The 19321-nt window shown below is 39.7% G+C and overlaps 1 protein-coding gene across 3 annotated transcripts in view; it reads right to left on the bottom strand.

The window, feature by feature from the left end:
- The window catches only part of LOC116807240 (uncharacterized), a 61253-nt gene that overhangs the window by 17968 nt on the left and 23964 nt on the right, over positions 1 to 19321 (bottom strand). For 2 of the 3 annotated variants that reach the window (XM_072922508.1, XM_072922509.1), the window contains exons 13-24: positions 19163 to 19279; positions 18105 to 18331; positions 17299 to 17478; positions 15870 to 16043; positions 15250 to 15395; positions 13610 to 13664; positions 12290 to 12403; positions 9101 to 9233; positions 7872 to 7946; positions 7267 to 7362; positions 6602 to 6676; positions 351 to 470 (exon numbers count right to left, since the gene is read on the bottom strand). In XM_072922508.1, coding sequence (XP_072778609.1) covers positions 351 to 470; positions 6602 to 6676; positions 7267 to 7362; positions 7872 to 7946; positions 9101 to 9233; positions 12290 to 12403; positions 13610 to 13664; positions 15250 to 15395; positions 15870 to 16043; positions 17299 to 17478; positions 18105 to 18331; positions 19163 to 19279 — 1512 coding nt within the window. The remainder of the gene's footprint in view (positions 1 to 350; positions 471 to 6601; positions 6677 to 7266; positions 7363 to 7871; positions 7947 to 9100; positions 9234 to 12289; positions 12404 to 13609; positions 13665 to 15249; positions 15396 to 15869; positions 16044 to 17298; positions 17479 to 18104; positions 18332 to 19162; positions 19280 to 19321) is intronic. The other variant, XM_072922510.1, reaches the window with a different exon arrangement.

Genomic DNA, 19321 nt, shown 5'->3' with positions numbered 1-19321 from the left:
ACAGAAAGAAGAAATAAAAGAAAAAAATTAAAAACAAAAACCCACCCACCCCCACCACTCCCCAAAACAAAAAAATTCAACCAACCAAGCAAGCAAATCTAAAATAAAATCAAATAAAATCAAAAATATCCAAGCAATTAGGGACCAATAGAAAAAAAAATTACAGTACTCACCATCCCCTTTCTCTTCTGAAAAAAGTATCACAACATTTCTGTTTGCACTAGTTTATTTGCTCCATTATGTTTAAAATTGAGTATTGTATTTGCCTACAGAAGCTGTGCAGCATGGAGGGAGATGCTGCCTTGGAACCCCCATCCAATAGACTATAATTGCTTGAAAAACAGACTTACCATCAGGAGCAGGAGCTGGAGCTGGAGCAGGAGCTGGAGCTGGAGCAGGAGCAGGAGTAGGAGCAAGAGGAGCAATAGGTCTACCAGCTGCTTGGGGTGAAACATGAGGCTGAAAAATAGCTGTTGAGTAAAAGTAAGATTTAAAAACCAAGGAAATGCACAGACTGGAAATGGTTATGGTTGAAAGAAAAGGCTGTCACAAAATGTTAATGGTTTATAGCAGAAAGAAAGGAAAAACACTTTTATTATTTAAAAAAAAAAGAAAGAAAACAATTAAAACACGTAATAAAAGGAAAAAATCAAAGAGCAAACACCCATATACTCACCTCAACCACTCCCCAAAACCAAAAGCCTACAAGCAACCAAGCATCCAAAACAAGAAACCAAACTAAAAAAAAATAATAAAAACAAAAACAAAACAACAACAACGACAAAACAACACCACAAGGAAATAGGGGACAATAGGAAAAACAATTCCAGAAATAATTTAAATCCCTGTCTTAGCTTTCATCATCCCCTTTCTCTCCTTTAAAAAGATACATAACATTTCTGTTTTCATTATTTTAATGCTCCATTATGTTTTCAATAATTGTTGTTGTATTTGCCTTTGTATTTGCATCTATACAGGGTGCTTTCGGTGCAACGCTAACCAAAAATATCTGTTCAGAGATATTAAATTTACTTCAGAGGAGGTAAATTTTAAAAAGCAAGTAAATGCACAGAACTGAAATGGTTATATTTAAAAGAAAATATGATTAAAAAATATTAATGCTTTATAACATAATGAAAGACATTTTCTATATTTTCTATAACATAGAAAATTACAAAAAATCATTTAAAAAGTCAAAAAACAAAAACCCACCCACCCATCCGCTACTGCTACTCCACAAAACCAAAAAAAAAATCCAACCAACCAAAGCAAGACTCAGAAATACCCATGCAAATGGGGGCCAATTAAAAAACTCCACAATATTCACAGAATTCGCAGTATTCATAGAATGACTAGGTTGGAAAAGACCTTAAAGATCATCGAGTCCAACCTATGCCTTAACACGTCAACTAAAACATAGCACTGCGTGCCACATCCAGTCTTCTTTTAAACACATCCAGGGATGGTGACTTCATCACCTCCCTGGGCAGGTCATTACAGAACTTTATCACCCTTTCTATAAAAATATTCTTCCCTATATCCAACCCATATTTCCCTTGGTGCAGCTTGTGACTGTGTCCTCTGGTTCTGTCAGTGCTGCCTGGAGAAAGAGACCAACCCCCACCTAACTATGACCACGTTTCAGGGAGTTGAAGAGAGTAATAAGGTCGCCTCTGAGTCTCCTTTTCTCCAGGCCAAGCACCCCCATCTCCCTCAGTCATTCCTCACAGGACTTGTGTTCCAAGCCCCTCACCAGCCTCGTTGCCCTCCTCTGGATGCGCTCAAGCATCTCAATGTCCTTCCCAAACTGAGGGCCCAGAACTGGACACAGCACTCAAGGTGCAGCCTCACCATTGCTGGGTACAGGGGAAGGATAACATCCCTGCTCCTGATGGCCAGGATGCTGTTGGCATCCTGATAGAGGCCAGGATGCCATTGGCCATCTTGGCCATCAGGGCACACTGCTGGCTAATGTTGAGCCAGCTCTCAACACCCCCAGGTCGTTTTCCACCTGAGCCCTGTCCAGTTACACTGTCCCCAGCCTATAACATTGTAGGAGTTATTGTGGCCACAATGCAGGACTTGGCACTTGGACTTATTCAACTTCATCCTATTGTACTCTGCCCATCCATTCAACCATTCCAGGTCTCTCTGCAGAGCTCTCCTACCCTCCAACAGATTGACACAAACTCCCAGCTTAGTGTCATACACAAACTTACTAATGAAAGACTCAATCCCCTCCTCTATGTCATTAATAAAGATATTAAACAGGACTGGTTCCAGCACAGAGCCCTGAGGGACACCACTGGTGCCTGTCCCCAGCTGGATGCAGCACTGTTCACCACCACTCTTTGGGCCGGCCATCCAGCCAGTTCTGAGCCCAGCACAGAGTGCTCCTGTCCCAGCTGTGGGGGCTGCAGCTTTTCCAGGAGTTTGCTGTGGGAGACAGAGCTGGAGTCCAAATACACAACATCCACAGCCTTTCCTGCATCCATCAAGTGGGTCATTTGGTCATAAAAGGAGATCAGGTTGGTCAGACACAACCTACCCCTCCTAAACCCCTGCTAGCTGTGTCTGACACCCTGGCCATCCTGTAAGCGCTGTGGGATGACACCCAGTGTAAACTGTTCCATCACCTTACCGGGTACTGAGGTCAGGCTAAACGGCCTATAATTAACAGGATCTTCCTTCCCCCCCTTTTTATGAATAGGTGTCACATTGGCCAGCTTCCAGTCATCTAGAACCTTACCAGTGAGCCAGGACTGCTGGTAAATGATGGAGAGTGGCTTCACAAGCTCATCTGCCATCTCTCTCATCACCCTGGGGTGGATCCCATCCAGGCCCATAGATTTATGAACATCCAAGCATCTCAACAATACTGTGACTGCCTCCTCCTGGATAACAGGGGGCTCATTCTGCTCCCTGACACCATCTACCAACTCAGGAGGACAGTTGTCCTGAAAGCAAGTCTTCCAACTAAAATCTGAGGCAAAGAAGACATTAAGCACTTGTGCCTTCTCCTCATCTGCAGTTACTAAGTTCCCTTCTGCATCTAATAAAGAACAAAGGTTGTTCTTACTCTTACCATTACTGTATTTATAAAACCATTTTTTATCATCCTTTACAAATGTTGCCATTTTAAGTTCAAACAGAGCTTTGGCCTCCCTAACTTTTTTCCTACATACTCTAGGAGTCCCCTTAAATGCCTCCTGAGAAACCTCCTTCCAAAAATAATGCATCACTTTTTTATTCCTAAGCTCCTCCAAAACCTCCTTGCCCATCCAGGTTGGGTGTTTGCCTTGTCGTCTTATCTCTCTGCACACAGGGACAGTCTGTTCCTGTGCCCTCGAGATCTCTGTTTTGAAGCACGCCCACCCTTCCTGAACTCCTTTGTTTTTAAGAACTGCTTCCCAATGAACTCTCTGAATAAGTCTCCTGAGTAGGCTGAAGTGTGCCCTCTAGAAGTCCAGTGTGAAAGTCATATTAATGTTCCTTCTGATTTCACCAAATAGTGAGAATTCTATAATTTCATGACCACTGTGTCCTAAGCGGCCTCCATTTCCCACTAGCCCATCTCTATTTGCAAATAACAAATCTAACATAGTCCCTTCTCTGGTGGGCTCACCCACCAGCTGTGACAAAAAATTGTCCTCCACAAACTGTAAAAATTCCCTGCACTGCCTTTTTTCAGCTGTATTGAGTTCCCAGCAGATGTCTGGAAGGTTGAAATTGCCAGCAAGAACAATGGCTGATGATCCAGAAACATGCTCAGGTTGCTTGTAGAATGAGTTCTCCACCACTTCTTCCTGACTGGGTGGACAATAACAGACTCACAGTAGGATATCAGTTTTGTTGGCCTTCCCCTTAATTCTTACTCATAGGCAACTTCATCGTCATTAGTTTCAATACCTATGGCATCCAAAGCCTTGCAAATATCAAGGGTTACCCCTCCACCTCTTCTGCCTTTCCTGTCTCTTCTGAAGAACTTGTATCCATCCAGTGCAGAATTCCAGCCATGTGAGTCACCCCACCACACTTCTGTGATGGCAATTACATCATAGCTCTGCTCTTGGACCATGGCCTCCAGCTCTTTTTGTTTGTTACCCATGCTGCATGCACTAGGTAACAATGCACCTCAGCTGGGCAGCTGATTTCACTCCTATCTCAGGTTTACCAGCCTTGGGCTGGCTTCCAGACAGTCCAATTGCATCCTCTTCCCCCTTCAAACCTTGTTCAAAGTCCTCTCAACAAGTTCTGCCAGTTCACAAGCTAAAAACCTGATACCCTTACCAGAGAGATGGAGCCCATCTCGTTCCAGTAGAGCAGGTGTTGTAAAAGTTGCCCCATGATCAAAGAATCCAAAATTCTCCTTATGGTAGCAAGGCAGCAACCCTTGAGCCACTTCCTGATAATGTGAGATCTCCTATTCCTTTCACGGTTTCTTGCAGCCACCAAAGGGACTGAGGAAAAGACTACCTGTAGCCCTGTACAACTACTTGTCCCAGTGCCCTAAAGCCCCTTTTAATTGCCCTGACACTCCTCTTTTCAATCTCATCACTGCCAGCCTGAGGTATCAGTAGTGGGTAATAACCAGAGAGCTGAATCAGCCCAGGCAGTCTCTCAGTGATATCCCATACCCAGGCCCCAGGGAGGCAGCAGACCTCTCTGTGGGGTGGGTCCAGTCGACATGTGGGGGCCTCTGTTCCCCTCAGAAGGAAATCACCCACCATGATTAACCTTCTTTTCTTTTTGATGTTAGAGGTGGTAGTCCTTCTCACAGATTAATCATAACTGGGACGCTCACTGGGCAGATAATTTTCTTCTAAATCATCTGGCTGATTCTCCAGGCGTTCATACCTATTCTGAAGTGGCACCTGGCTTGGGAGTGAGAGTCAGGAGGAGTTTTTATTATTACCTCCTCGAGTAGGGACCCATTTCCACTCCCCTTCATCTACCAGGTGTCCTTCTATTGCCTAACAGTGAGAGTCACAGGAGTCCTCTGACTCTTGGTGGGCCTCCCTCAAGGATGGAAGGAATGAACTCTGCCAATCTTTCACTTTCCCTGATGCTCCTTAGTCTTTCAACTTCCTCTCTAAGCTCGGCCACAAGTGAAAGGAGATGATTCACGTGTTCACACCACAAGCAGGTTCCCTCTGCAATGCCCCCTGAAAGCACTGATAAGCTCAAACACTCCACACAGGAATGGGTCTGGACAGACACATCCTTTTTGGAGGGTTCCATCTGGTTACATGCTCTTGTACTAACTACAGTTTTCAATCACGTAAAAGCCATTACTACCAGAAACCCCAAACCAACCAACCAACAGAAACACTGCACACAACAAACAGTAAATCTGAGAGGCAACAAAAGCTGGAACTCTGCTTGTTCGTCTGCCACGCAAACTGCCGTGCCGCTCCCTCAGAGCCTTGCCACGCTCCAGTTTGCCCGCTCTGTGTCGCCGCACTCCCTAGGGGTCTCTTTTAATCAGCCTGCTATTCAGGAACAGAAGAAGTAGTAATTTTAATTGCTGGGTTTGCTTTCAGCACCACCATTCTCTTCTAAAAGATGTCTCAGAATATTTCTGTTACCACTAATTTTAATGCTCCAGTATATGTTGACAATTAAAGATTGTGGTATTTGCCTACAGAAGCTGTGCAGTGTGAAGGGAGATGCTGGCTGGGGACCCAAGTGACTGTAATTGTTTGAAAGGCAGATTCCCATCAGGAGCAGGAGGTGCAGCAGCTCCTTTGGGCACAAAGCGAGGTCCAAAAGAGTCTGTTCAGGGAAAGTAAATTTACTTTCCAGAGTTTACTTTTTCAAAAGAAAAAGTTGAAAAAAGCCAGGAAATGCAGAGAACTGAAGGGGTTATGGTTGCAAGGAAAGGCTATTTCAGAAATGTTAGTGGTTTATAACAAAAAGAAAGGAAAAAGCCTTTGGTTAAAAAAAAAAAAAAAGGAAAGAAAAGTAAGTTCTGGGAAGGGAAGGGAAGGTAAGTTCTGGGAAGGTAAGTTCTGGGAAGTGGAATGGGGAAGGGAAAGGGAAAGGGGAAAGGGGAAGGGGAAGGGGAAGGGGAAGGGGAAGGGGAAGGGGAAGGGGAAGGGGAAGGGGAAGGGGAAGGGGAAGGGGAAGGGGAAGGGGAAGGGGAAGGGGAAGGGGAAGGGGAAGGGGAAGGGGAAGGGGAAGGGGAAGGGGAAGGGGAAGGGGAAGGGGAAAGGGAAGGGAAGAAATTAAAACTGGCAATAAAAAAAGCACAAAAGAAACACACACACACCCACCATAAACAATCCCCAAAACAAAAAATTGCAACCTACCAAGCAACTAGAGCTAAATGAAAACGTAGAATATCTAAGCAAATAAGGACTAATAGAAAAAGCCATTACAAAATGTGGCAAGCACTTACAAACACAATGTGTTAACTTTCACCATTCCCTCTCTTCTGAAAAATGGCTCAGAATTTTTGTGTTTGCACTGGTTGTATTGCTCCATTATGCTGACATGTAAGTATTGCTGATTTTGCCTACAGAAGCCGCGCAGCATGAAGGGAGATGCTGGCTAGGAACCCACATCCAAGTGACTGAAATTGCTTGAAAAGCAGACTTACCGTCTGGAGCAGGAACAGGAGCAGGAGCAGGTGGTGTATCACCAGTTTTGGGTTCAAAGTGACCTTGCAAAGTTTCTGCTTGGAGAAAGTACATTTTAAAAGCAAGGACATGCAGAGTACTGGAATGGTTATAGTTGCAAGGAAAGGGTATTACAAAATGTTAATGGTTTCTAATAGAAAGAATGGAAAAAGCTTTGTTAAAAAAAAGAAAAGGAAAGAGAAGGAAGAGAAGGAAGAGAAGGGGAAGGAGAGAGGGAGGTAGGGAGGGAGGGAGGAAAGAAGGGAGGGAAGGAGGGAGGGAGGGAGGAAAACAAAAACAGGAATACAAAAAAAAAAGAACCCAAAACCACACACCCACCCCACAGCAAACACTCCTCATAACCAAAAAATCCAACTCACCAAGCAACCAAAACCAAAGGAAAATTAAAAAATCTAAGCAAAGGGGCTCCAATAGAAAAAATAAATTACTCTAGTAATTTTGATCCCTCTGCTATCATACAACTTTCTCTTCTGAAAAGTTACAGAACATTTCTGTTAACACTACTTTTATTGCTCCATTATGTTTACACTTAAAATTATTGTTGTATTTGCCTACAGAAGCTGTGCACTATGAAAGGAGATGCTAGCCAGGAGCCCACGTCCAAGTGACAATAATGGAGACCTACCATCAGGAGCAGGAGCAGCAGGAGCAGCAGGAGCAGCAGGAGGAGGAGGACGTAGCGATCCAGTTGCTTCGGGTTGAAATTGAACTTGCAAAGATTCTGTTTGGAGGAAGTAAACTTTAAAAAGCCAGGAAATGCACAGAACTGAAGGGGTTATGGTTGCAAAGAAAGGCCATTACAGAAATGTTAATAGTTTCCAAGAGTAAGAAAGGAAAAAAGACTTCAGTAAAAAATCAAGGGAAGGGAAGGGAAAACAATAATAACAAAAATCAAAAACTGTAAATGAAAATACCCACCCAACCACCACAACAACTACCCAATAACAAAAGATTCAACAAACCAAACCCAAACAAAAACCTAAGCAAATCAGGACCAATAGAGGAAAAAAAATGGTAACACTAGCAATTTTAATGCCTGTTTTATCTTTCACCATCCCCTTTCTCTTCTGAAAAGTCATAGATCACTTCAGTTAGCACTACTTTTATTGCTCCATTATGTGTAAAATCAAGTAATGTTGTATTTACCTATGGAAGCTGAGCAGCATGACAGGAGATGCTGTCTGGAAAATAACATCTAAGAAACTATAATTTCTTGAAAAGCAGACTTACCATCAGGAGCAGAAGGAGCAGCACCAGCAGGAGGGGAACCAGCTTCTTTGAGGGAAAAGTGAACTTGCAAGGATTCTGTTCAAAAAAAGTAAATGTGAAAAAGCAAGGAAATGGACAGAACTGAAGGGCTTTAGGGCACAAGCATAGGCTGTTACAGAAAAGCTAATGATTTATAACAGAAAGAAAGGAAAACGCTTTGGTAAAAAAGAAACCAAAGTATAGAAAAAGAAAGAGAAAGAAAAAGAAAGAAAAAGAAAGAAAAAGAAAGAAAAAGAAAGAGACAAGGAAAGATAAAAAAGAGAGAAGGAAAGAGGGAGGGAGGTAGGGAAGGAAGGAAGGAAGGAAGGAAGGAAGGAAGGAAGGAAGGAAGGAAGGAAGGAAGGAAGGAAGGAAGGAAGGAAGGAAGGAAGGAAGGAAGGAAGGAAGGAAGGAAGGAAGGAAGGAAGGAAGGAAGGAAGGAAGGAAGGAAGGAAGGAAGGAAGGAAGGAAGGAAGGAAGGAAGGAAGGAAGGAAGGGAGGAAGGAAGGAAGGGAGGAAGGAAGGGAGGAAGGGAGGGAGGGAGGGAGGGAGGGAGGGAGGGAGGGAGGGAGGGAGGGAGGGAGGGAGGGAGGGAGGGAGGGAGGGAGGGAGGGAGGGAGGGAGGGAGGGAGGAAGGAAGGAAGGAAGGAAGGAAGGAAGGAAGGAAGGAAGGAAGGAAGGAAGGAAGGAAGGAAGGAAGGAAGGAAGGAAGGAAGGAAGGAAGGAAGGAAGGAAGGAAGGAAGGAAGGAAGGAAGGAAGGAAGGAAGGAAGGAAGGAAGGAAGGAAGGAAGGAAGGAAGGAAGGAAGGATTAAAAAAATCCCCAAACTAACACCCACCCACTCACTACTCCCCAAAACAAAACAAAACAAAAAACCAAAAAAAACCCAAAAAAAAACCAAACCAAAAAAACCCAGAATCCAACCAATCAAGCAACAAATCTGAACTTAAACCAAAAATGCACAATCAAATAGCAACCAGTAGGAAGAAAACTTACAATAGTAATTTCAATCCCTGTATTAGGTTTCACTATCCCCTTTCTCTTTTGAAAATTGTCTCAGAACATTTCTCTTTGCACTAATTTTATTGCTCTCCGTTATCATTACAATCAAGTATTGCTGTATTTGTCTACAGAAGCTGTGCAGCATGAAGGGAGATGCTGTCTGGCAACCCACATCCAAGTGACTGCAATTACTTGAAAAGCAGACTTACCATCAGCAGCAGGAGTAAGAGGCTCAGCAGTTAAGGGTTCAAAGTGAATCTGTGAAGATTCCCTTCCTGATGTTAATGCTTTAACTTTGGAAGCTGCCAATGAGTAGAGATCCATAAAGTGTCTAAGCACGTGCTTTAAATAAAAGTAGAAGGAATCATTAGTGCCAGGCAAGCTACACTTAAATGCCAAATAGCACACATCCAAATTTTTTACAAAAGACAAAACATTTCTTTTTAGCAAAGAGATCAAATACAGATTGTAAGCCAGGCATAATGTCAGTCCCAGGACTTAAACATCAAAACATCTAACGCTGGATTTTGTATTTTTTCTAAAATATTGAATATTGATATCATTGAGGAGCAGAGAAGGAGTCCACACCCTAGTAAGAAGATGCTTTGATGAGACGTTTTCAAGTATGCAGTACAGCATTGAGCTCTTGATACAATTTTTTCATTTTATTTCAATACAAGACTTAGTGCAGGTTCAATTTCTGTTCATAAAAAATGACCACACAGTTTCAGGCTAATGTTCACACTTCCAAGATGAGTCAATTGATTAATCCTTCCACTCCACAGGGGGGGAAAAAAAATGGTAGTAACAAAAGAAACGTCACAAACCTACAGACCTCTGCAAACAAATAATCTGATTGCACTATAATTGGAAAAATGTAACTATTTCCATGTATGCAGTGGAAGAATGTCCCAATTTTGTTATATTGATTGGATTAATGATAAAATTAGCAGGACAAAAGAGCACAGATGATTTGGCAGTACTGGTAACTTTATATGTATCTCAAGTAGTCTCAACTATTTGTTGAACTTATTGGTCTTCTTTACAATGGTTAATCACATTTTATTTGTGATTATTTTCCCCTTCAGATAGTATGACACTGATCTTTTGAATGTAAACTTGTGATACAGACAAAAATCAGCTTATTACCACAAACAGATTTACAAAGATTTTTGTAGGTTTTTTCTTTCCTTGGTTTCTCATTGCTGATTTTCAGAATAGTTGTTAACACTGCTAAATTCAATCAGGTTATTTCATTGTGGTTTCTAGGAACCAGCAGTGTCAAACCGACCCACATCACATCTTTTGTCATCAGAAAGAATCTACAAAATGTCTTGGTGCTGTGGTTCTAGTTCTGAAAGAGGATTCTTGCAGATTATAAGGCCTTTAATTGAATTGTGCTCACCACAGACTAATTAACGCAGTTCTAGAGGATGTGTCTGCAAACAACTGCACTGCTTTTAATGACAAGTGCTCCTAAAGTGATTCCTAACTCGTTACTTCACTCAAGATTGCAGGATTGCCCTTCATACAGTTTGGCATAAAGTAAAACTAAAATCCATTAGGTGACCTCTGTCTATAAAAGGCAAATTTCATAATAAAACCTCAATAATGAGCTTGGAAAGGAATCAAACAGGAAGTAGAGATGAGGGCAGAAGAGAGAGAGGGAAAAGGTGGAAAGAGAGATGGGGAAAGGGAGAAAGAGGAAAATGGATGGAGAAAAGGAAGTTCACAGTGACACAGACTGTGAGCCATTGGTGCTGTTTGTATATGTCCTGAGTTACCAAGTGCACCTGAGGCTGCCAGGTGAACATGAACTTTACCAGTCTGTCCCAGCAGCGAGCTCCCCAGCATGTACTCTACTATGTTAATTATACCACAAGCACTTTGTGCAAATATGAAATTAGACTTTTTGTATTTCTGATTCTCTTCAGGAGATAAAGAGGGAACAGGCTGCAGATGCTTCTGCAATCATTCTGAGGTCAAAAAGACTGCGAGTTGGGATGGGATAAAAAGAAAAAAGAAGCTGCACCCACTACCGAATTAGAAAAGCAGGATTTAAAACCTGTGATTGCAACAATGCCTCCTGTGAAAAGATGCCACACATGGAACCTTTTGTGCAGCTCTAAAATGGATCACTGTACTGGGAAAACATTTTTAATTCTACCCTTTGATGGAAAAGTTCATCTGTGCTAATTAAGCCTCATGGGAATCTCAAATTAGTGCATATTCCGTATTTCCATCTTTTAGTGCGGAAACACGATAATCCATACATAATTTATATCTTTATCAGGCATGTATGCATGCAAGAGAGCAACACTGAGAATTTTACAGCTTAGAATCTATCTTTCTTGAACGTTTGATTTTGTGACCCTGATCCTGCAATTTTATACTACATTAGAACAGAAAATCTAGAACAAATTGTAAGGCATTACTGCAGAAACTTACACACTGTATGAAATACTTATTTTGTCTAAGATCCTTGCAATTTACTCGTTTACCTGCTCTTCAGACAGAGAAGTACAATGAAAGAAATATGACTCACTCTGCCTTTTGCTCTCTCATTGGGAAAAAAAATCTGTCTTGACAATAATATATTCTGCACAGCTATAAAGACTAATGGATAGTTTCTGCAGAAGACATCAAACTTAAAAACAATGAGGAGACATTGCACTGAATCCACTGAATCTATGTTTAGAGCCAAAAATATGGTACATTTTCTGTTAATTTATCTTTTTTCCTACTTATTCTTTTGTCCTAACAAAATCAATATTTATATATAATATTAATTATATTTATAATAAATTAATATAGTAAATATAATTATTATATTTATATAGAAGCTACATGAGCAAAATAGCTTCTATATTAAACATTCTAAATATCAGGTTTTTTAAATGAGGACTGCTCAAAACTCCATAATTTATTCTAGAACTGTGGGTTGAAAAAAATCTGATACTGACCAAAATGGAGTATGAAAATCTTGTATTTTTTATTTGGTTGGTTTTGTTTGTTTGTGGGAACCTTACTTGGTTTTAGTTTTGTTTGTGTTTTATTTTTTTTTTTTCTTTTTAAATTAGTCTTGTGTATATTAATGGGAAAAAAAAGAGGGAGATAGAGGGATATTACTTTTTAGGTACATATACTTCTGTCCATGTTTGTATTCCCATCAGTTATTTGACGCTGTAACTGCAAAATTAAAAGTTACCATCATCTCTGAAATACCATGTGCAAGAGTATACATGGACATTGTTTTTCTGCTGTTGACTGTAATCGTTTTGAAGCTTTTTGCTCTCCACATGCTCAGAGCAGTCTATCTGCCTGTTGTGTCTCAGATGCCAAAAATGAAAGAAAATTAAAACAGAAAAAATGAAACAGGATTGGTTTTAGACTCTAACCTGGAACGACAAAGCCTCTGGCTTGCCCCTCACTGCTTCCTCTGAAAGGGTCTCCAGCTGCAGGCTGGGGAGCGGCGTGGCTGCTGCAGCACCTGCCACGGCCTCCTCTTTGGCCTAAAGGGCAAAAAAACCCAGTACCAGTGGTAATTCTCCTTCAGACACACCAGCTGGGATGAACTGGGTCCCCTTGAGCCCATTGAGTAGACTTGCATTGATCACCGGACCTAACATCCATGAATAAAGTACAAATGATTGAATTTTCATTGCAAATAAATCTCTAATTCACAGTGCTGGGAGAGAATGCTACCAAGAAAATAAAAAAAGCACCTTGCCCTGGTCAGAAAAGAGAACGGCCAAGGACATAGCACATATGTACTACTGTGAAAACACGGCAGTTGCTGCATGACATTCACTTCCAAAGTCTGAAAGAAGCCAGTATGAAGCTGGTGGTGGCCCAAAGAAAATTTTCTATCAGCACAGTTTGCTGTAGGTGATAAATGCAGTTTAGGTTCTGTCATTTTCTATGAACATTAAAGGAAAGAGACTTGAAAAAGATATCTGAAAATATAATTAACAACAGTTTTGGTGAACGCAGAAACTAAAATAAAGAAGAGAATCCCATGTTGCTAGGAATTAAAGATGTAGTAAGGGAAATCAACACTCCAAGTTAATGAAAACACTTCTTTTGCTCTATGCTGCCCTAGATTAAAAAGTTATGAAACCATCTGCCTTTAGAGCTAGAGTTGAAAATAGTCCTTTCTCCTAAATAATTAATATGTACATCTTTATTAGACCTTCAAATAGTCCTATAACAGGGCACTATTGTGCAAGTCAGAGGGAAAATTTGAGATTACTATTAAGTTTAAAATATGATTTTAAAAAATACCACAGAAGTTTCTGACCAAAGATTATGATTTCCTGCCTTTTCTTTTCCTATTTATGATGTTTCATAAGCTAAAGGAGCAGACAAAGCCAAATATGGCCACCAAGTATGTGACCTCTCATTATTCAGTAGAGGATTAACCATAAAATTTGTGTGTTCCATTAGTCTTCACTTGTCAACCAGAAATAATGCTCAGTGAGGGAAGGAAAGTGGATTTTGGCATAACTTCTACATTTAGAACAAGTTGTGTGTGTACTACAAACTTGCATTTTATTTCACTGAGGTTTATTAAGATGGAAGAAGTTAAGCAGGGAAACTTCAACACTAAGAAAAGGAAGTTGCTTTGCAACAACTTCTCTCTTCCCCTGAGAAGAAACAGTTCTAAGGCTTTGGTGTGTTTGGAAACACAAATCAGAGGGAACACTTCCAATTCTTACCTCATTCAGGGCGTCTTCCACAGCTTTCATATGATTGATGAGCAACTCTTTGTCTCTATTATAAAAGAAAAAACAAAACAAAACAAAATAATGGAATATCTTTATGGAACTGAAGCTCTACCAATGTAGAAATTAATCTTCTGCTGCTTTATGGAGGTCATGTCTTGTAAAATAACTGTTGATTATTATAACAGTTATAAACTGTTCAGATTTTCTCTCTTTTTCATATCTCCAATGCAAACCCTAAAAATAGTTAATGTACCACTATTTGGTTCATTTCCATATGAAAGATGATTCTGTTGAGGATAAGCAATTCAAGTAGATGTAATTATAGGTCTATCAATGAACAAGTATTATGGCTTGGATATAGAGGTCATAAAAAGTCTCTAGCAGGGTGGTATTATATTCTTGTATTGGAAAACACAGACAGATTCTGTTTATTTCATCTGCTTTGCTTATATGTTCCAAAAAGAGAAAAAAACCCTATTTGTTGTGAAGAGTTGCTATAATAATGAAGGGAAGGGTAGCTTTCTTGGTTGACGTTCAGCTGCTCTATACAGGGAAAAAATGCCAATTTTAAAGTCACTTTTCATTAAAATAACCTTTACTGGATATATGTATGGCCACAAGGAATGCTCTTTACTGAAATGCCCAAAATAGATCGGGGCAGGATGAAAACGGAATGCTTTCTAGAACAAGTCCTTCTGCAGGTGACACTTGCTTTGATCAAATCCTACCATCATTTGGTATGATTTGATAATTTTAATTAGCTTGTTAAACATTTCATTGAGGACTATGCAAATTGCATTATATCTCTGGTGCATAAAACCCTTACAGCTTCTCAGATGTTGCTCTTCAGGGGTTGAATAATCCCAGGTATGATGAGAAATTTTAATTAACTAATTTTTTTTAGATCCTAGCCATGGAACAACAATATTCATAATACATATTTCATGCTATGATAAGTATTAGAAAACAAAATCTGCAAAGATTTAATTTTTCACATGGTGTAAAAATAGCTTAGCAATAACCTCCTTCAAGTCAAGGGGGCTCCTTTTGACTTTTCAAGACCTGTGCCTGAGCCTTTCCCTTCACTCAGGGTTGTTGTGTAGTGGTGTGGGGATTAGGGCTAAATCCAAAACTCCCTGAAATCAGAACAAAGGTCTATCTTGTACCACAGGAAAGGCTAGGTCCAAAATGGGTTTCAGTACCTTTGGTGGCAAAGACCTGTCCCCTATCTGATGCTTCTGTATTCACTATAAATAAATTGTATCTGTCTACAAAAAGATGGTGTGGAAACACAGAGAACAAGCAATCATTTCCTAAGTAAACAAAACTTTAAGGATCTGCCAAAGAGATGTTGTCAGAGCAGTAAGATAGAACAGGTATTTTGTTTGCTAGTTATTTCAGCACCCAGAATTTGGAGCACTATTATGGGATAACTGCATAAAATGTATGACCTAGTATTTTGAACTAACACTTTTGTTTTTAGAAGACTATCCCTGAATTTAAAAATAAAAGAGACATATGTACTTTTCTCTTCTAACCTTACACTGTACAGGGCTAAAACCCTGCCCATGGAAGTAGGAATTTAAATTTTTATTTACTTTAAGTGACATCCCCCAGGCCCCAGTGCTCACTTTACTCCCAGTTTGAGGGCAGGTTCTGCCTCCTCAAGAGTCTCCTGAAGCTGCTGCTGGTCCTGCTCCGTGTCTTCCTGGAGTCTTTTCTGGTGATACAGAACCTGGTCTCTGCTCCTCAGCTGCTCCATTGTGTTAGAGAGGTTCTGCCACAGCAGACAGAGAGCAGAGTTACTCTTTAGCCCAAATAAACTTCACTTTATGCCACTGGCTACTGACCAACGTGGAAGACAAATTGATTGCAAAGTAGATTTGGACCACTGCATACTAAGGTTTTATGAATTTCCTACAAAAAGCATTACTGATTCAGAAACCCCTAGTTTTTAGTATATTTGCTATGTATAAATGTGTTTTAGAAAACAAAATTATTGTAGGCAAAAACCCCCAAAACAAACCCCCCTTGAAGTATTTTCCTTAAATTGTTAAAAATAAAACATAGATAGCTTTAAAAAAAATTTAAAAGGAGTCTTTGAAGTGTTGTCTCAGTAGCCTAAAATTCCATCAGACTGAGTAGCGTATGTGTATTTACTCCTGTTACTTTATTTTCACAAGGACTATACTATTTGGCTTATTTAACAAAAGGTAAAATTCTGTTGACTGTTCCAGAAGAATAGGCTTACCAGCAGAGATACATTAGCGGCTTGGCTTCTATCTGGGCTGGCAAATGAGTGCAATTCCAGTCTATTACTCAGCTCCTGAAGCCGTCGCTGGTGTTCTTGTAAAAGCAATCTTGCCTCCTGCTCACGCTGCAAAGCATTATCTAACTCCTCATGTATATTGTCTTGGTTGATTTTCTGGAAAGAAGAACAAGTTGTGCCTGATTCTGTAACTATATTCAGTGGTTTCCCTACCACTGAGTTCCACTTGCAAACATACCAAATTCTAAAACAAATGCATGCTTAGGATTAGTATTGAGGGTTTTTTAACATGAAGACAGATCACTGAACAGTAAGACGGAAGACCAGTTAATTGCTGTATTTTTTATAAAGAATATTCATGTAAAGTCTTGGCATTCATTATTCTATTCAAATTAGGACCCTAGGATGCAAAACCTCAATATTTAGAAGGAAAAATATGCAGATCAATGATCAAAATTTTAGTGGATAGCTTATTAATCCTTGTAAACACCTTTGTGGATTGTTCTTCTCCTCCAAAAACTGTTCCAGAAAGAAGAAATAATTCTTCAAGGAAAATCATTATCTGCATTTCAACTACAATCTAAAATGTGATAGTAAAATGTGATAAAATTTTCATCTAATTGTCCCAAAGCACTAAGGGAATAAAACCTGTTGAGAACAGAACTGAAGATGATTAGATATTTTGGAGTAAAAAAAAAAAGTCCATTTTATTAGATAGGAACGGGAAGGACAATAAGTGAGACATCATCTAGAGCATATTATCTGCTTGGAACTGTTTGGATTAGGACACATTGCCAGGTTCTACCAACTAGGCTTCAGGTTAGGGAACCCACAGTGTTTCAGTAAGTTAATCAGCAACAGTAAAAGACTCAGGAGAATTTTGTGCATTTGTGTTACTGAGAACGTAGGAAAAGGCTTTTTTCCCCCACCATAAAGTTACTTCTTCAGAGAAACAGACCTACTAAAATTTGTATTGTATTTATTATAACATTCATCAACATCCATACAGAGTTTAAACTGCTATATTTATATTTAATGAACTTCTCATAAACATTCTTATTGAATACCCTCATTCCAGCTGACTTTACTCTGTTGAAGTGAAATCTTCTTTTAGGATACATAAATCATCACAACATTTCCAACAAAAGGGAGAACCTAAACTGATGAACACCAAACTGCATTTTATACAGGATACCTCCTTCTACAAATCAAAAGGAAACTCCAGTGGAAAAGGGGTCTTTCTAAATACATCTGTCTTCTAGTTTAGAGATATTTACAAGGCAAGGTTTCTGCAAAATTCTGTTGAAAGTAAATCAATTTTATGCTTGTTTTCAAAAAGGACACAAACCAAAAATGTGTAGAAAGGAGAATCTCTTTTAAGCAAGAGAGCCTCCAAATCAAATGTACTTACATGCTGAAGTTCATTTAATTGCTCCTGCAGTCTGTGGGCCTTTTCAGCATCTTTTTGCATCTCACTGAAAGCCCATCTGCATTCTGCAAGTTGCAGGTGCAGTGAGCGGGACTCTAACTCTGTTGCATGAAGCCTTTGTGAAAATTCCAATATTTCTTGCTGCAAGACTGCTATGTTTCTCTGTCAGCAAACAAAAACAAGTTGATGGGCTATAAAATCTGCTATGTCAGTAATAAAATAAATCATATTTAAGACCCAAGAAAATGAAGACAAAACTATCATTTTTTCCTCCACCTCTAAAAGACATACACAAGGGCAAAAGTTTGAACCTGTCACCTGCCAACCCTAGCAAGGGCTACTACAAATTCTGTTTACATAGAAGTACTATTTTCACCTAAAGTCTCCAATAAAAGATTGTTGGAGAAAGAATTTATCCTTTCATTTTGGTTAAAGGGAAGAAGGTTATCTTAACTGAAAGAAAGGATAGTAAACATGAGAAAGTAGAAAACCATAATAAAAAGCATCTTAACATTTACATCAAACAAAAAGCAAACTTGTTCTTATAAGCTAATGTAGATCTGATAGACCTTGAAAAAAAATCTTTTATTTGGATACACTAAACCTCCTCCAAAAATTCTTTGTCAATAAAAGAGAAGACCTATTCACACCCTAATGTGTGACAAATCAACTTCTGAGTGCCCATATAGTGGTACTTCATTGTCATGGACTAAATGGTGCTATCAAGGGAGCTTCACTGCTGCTGTAAGGCTTCTGTTTCCATGAAGGAGGACTGTAAATCTGCTTACTGTGCTGGGCAGTCTGTCATACAATCCAGCTTCCAAGGCCTGGGCATTTACTCTGTGGAGCCCACAAGCCAGCCTCTGTATCAGGGAGTCTCTCTCCAGGTAACCTCTGCACCCAGAAGGTTTCCCTTGAACTGTCTCCATCAGTATGCTCAGGTTGTCCATCAGTTTTGCAAAGCAGTTCCTGGCTACATTGATGAGTGAGTGTCCAGAAAGCCAGGAGTATGCATCTTTAAGAAACAGCAACAAAAAGAAAACATCAAGCAGGTTATTACTTCCCATGTCTTGTAATATCATGTTCTTTTTCATTTATACAGGATGGAACCTGTAAATATTCTGAAACACAGAATACTGAATCTGAAACACTGTTCAAACTTCGCTTTTTGAGGATATTAACTCAATTTATTGAAAACAGCATGCTCAAAGAAAAAAGTGCCTGAAACTGCATCTAAGCACATTTGATGCAATGACAACTTTTATACCAATTTAGTATTTAGCCTTCTGGAAAATGCATCACCTTGTCTTTCTCCTGCTAGTTCCCTTTATTCACATAAATTATCCCTCTTCTAATATCCTTTTTTTCTGTGACAAAATTGTGGGGATTCTGAAACTAGAGATTAATAAAGAACCAGGGATGGCAGCAATGCAGATGAACCAAGGAAGCCTTTATCAGTTTTCACTGTAAATAAACTCCAGAAACACTCTCCAGCCTTCTGCTTCCATGGCTATAAAATATATATAAAATATCCTATCAGCTGTTAAAGAAAATGAATCTGTTCCAATAGTACAGAGATGTGATCATTCAGAGAATGTAGAAGACGGTTATTATTTTACCCTGCAATAAAATTACTCCTTCAGGGAAACAGCCCACTAAAATTTGTATTGACTAGGTCAGAATATAACCTCTCATCAAAGGTGTGTATCATAATATTCAGAAATATCTCTTCAGAGCTATGATCCAGAATAGTTTAGATAAAATCATAAAAATAGAAATTACATGACCACCCTTACTTACTTATTTTTAATATATTTCTGCTACAACAATACAGTGTTAAAATTACCTTGTGTGCTCAGAACATCCTCCAGTTCAGAGACGGAGCTGATTATTGCAGTATAGAGGTTAGAGCTAGTCAACCAATCAAGTGCTTCAATACAGTCAACTCCTTCCTCTTCAAAACCTGGGAAACAGAATTGCAGCTATCAGGATAAGTGGATCACTA

The sequence above is a fragment of the Taeniopygia guttata genome, chromosome Z (assembly GCF_048771995.1).
Source record: "Taeniopygia guttata chromosome Z, bTaeGut7.mat, whole genome shotgun sequence".
NCBI classification, from domain to species: Eukaryota; Metazoa; Chordata; class Aves; order Passeriformes; family Estrildidae; genus Taeniopygia; species Taeniopygia guttata.
This window is presented reverse-complemented; position numbering and strand designations above follow the sequence as displayed.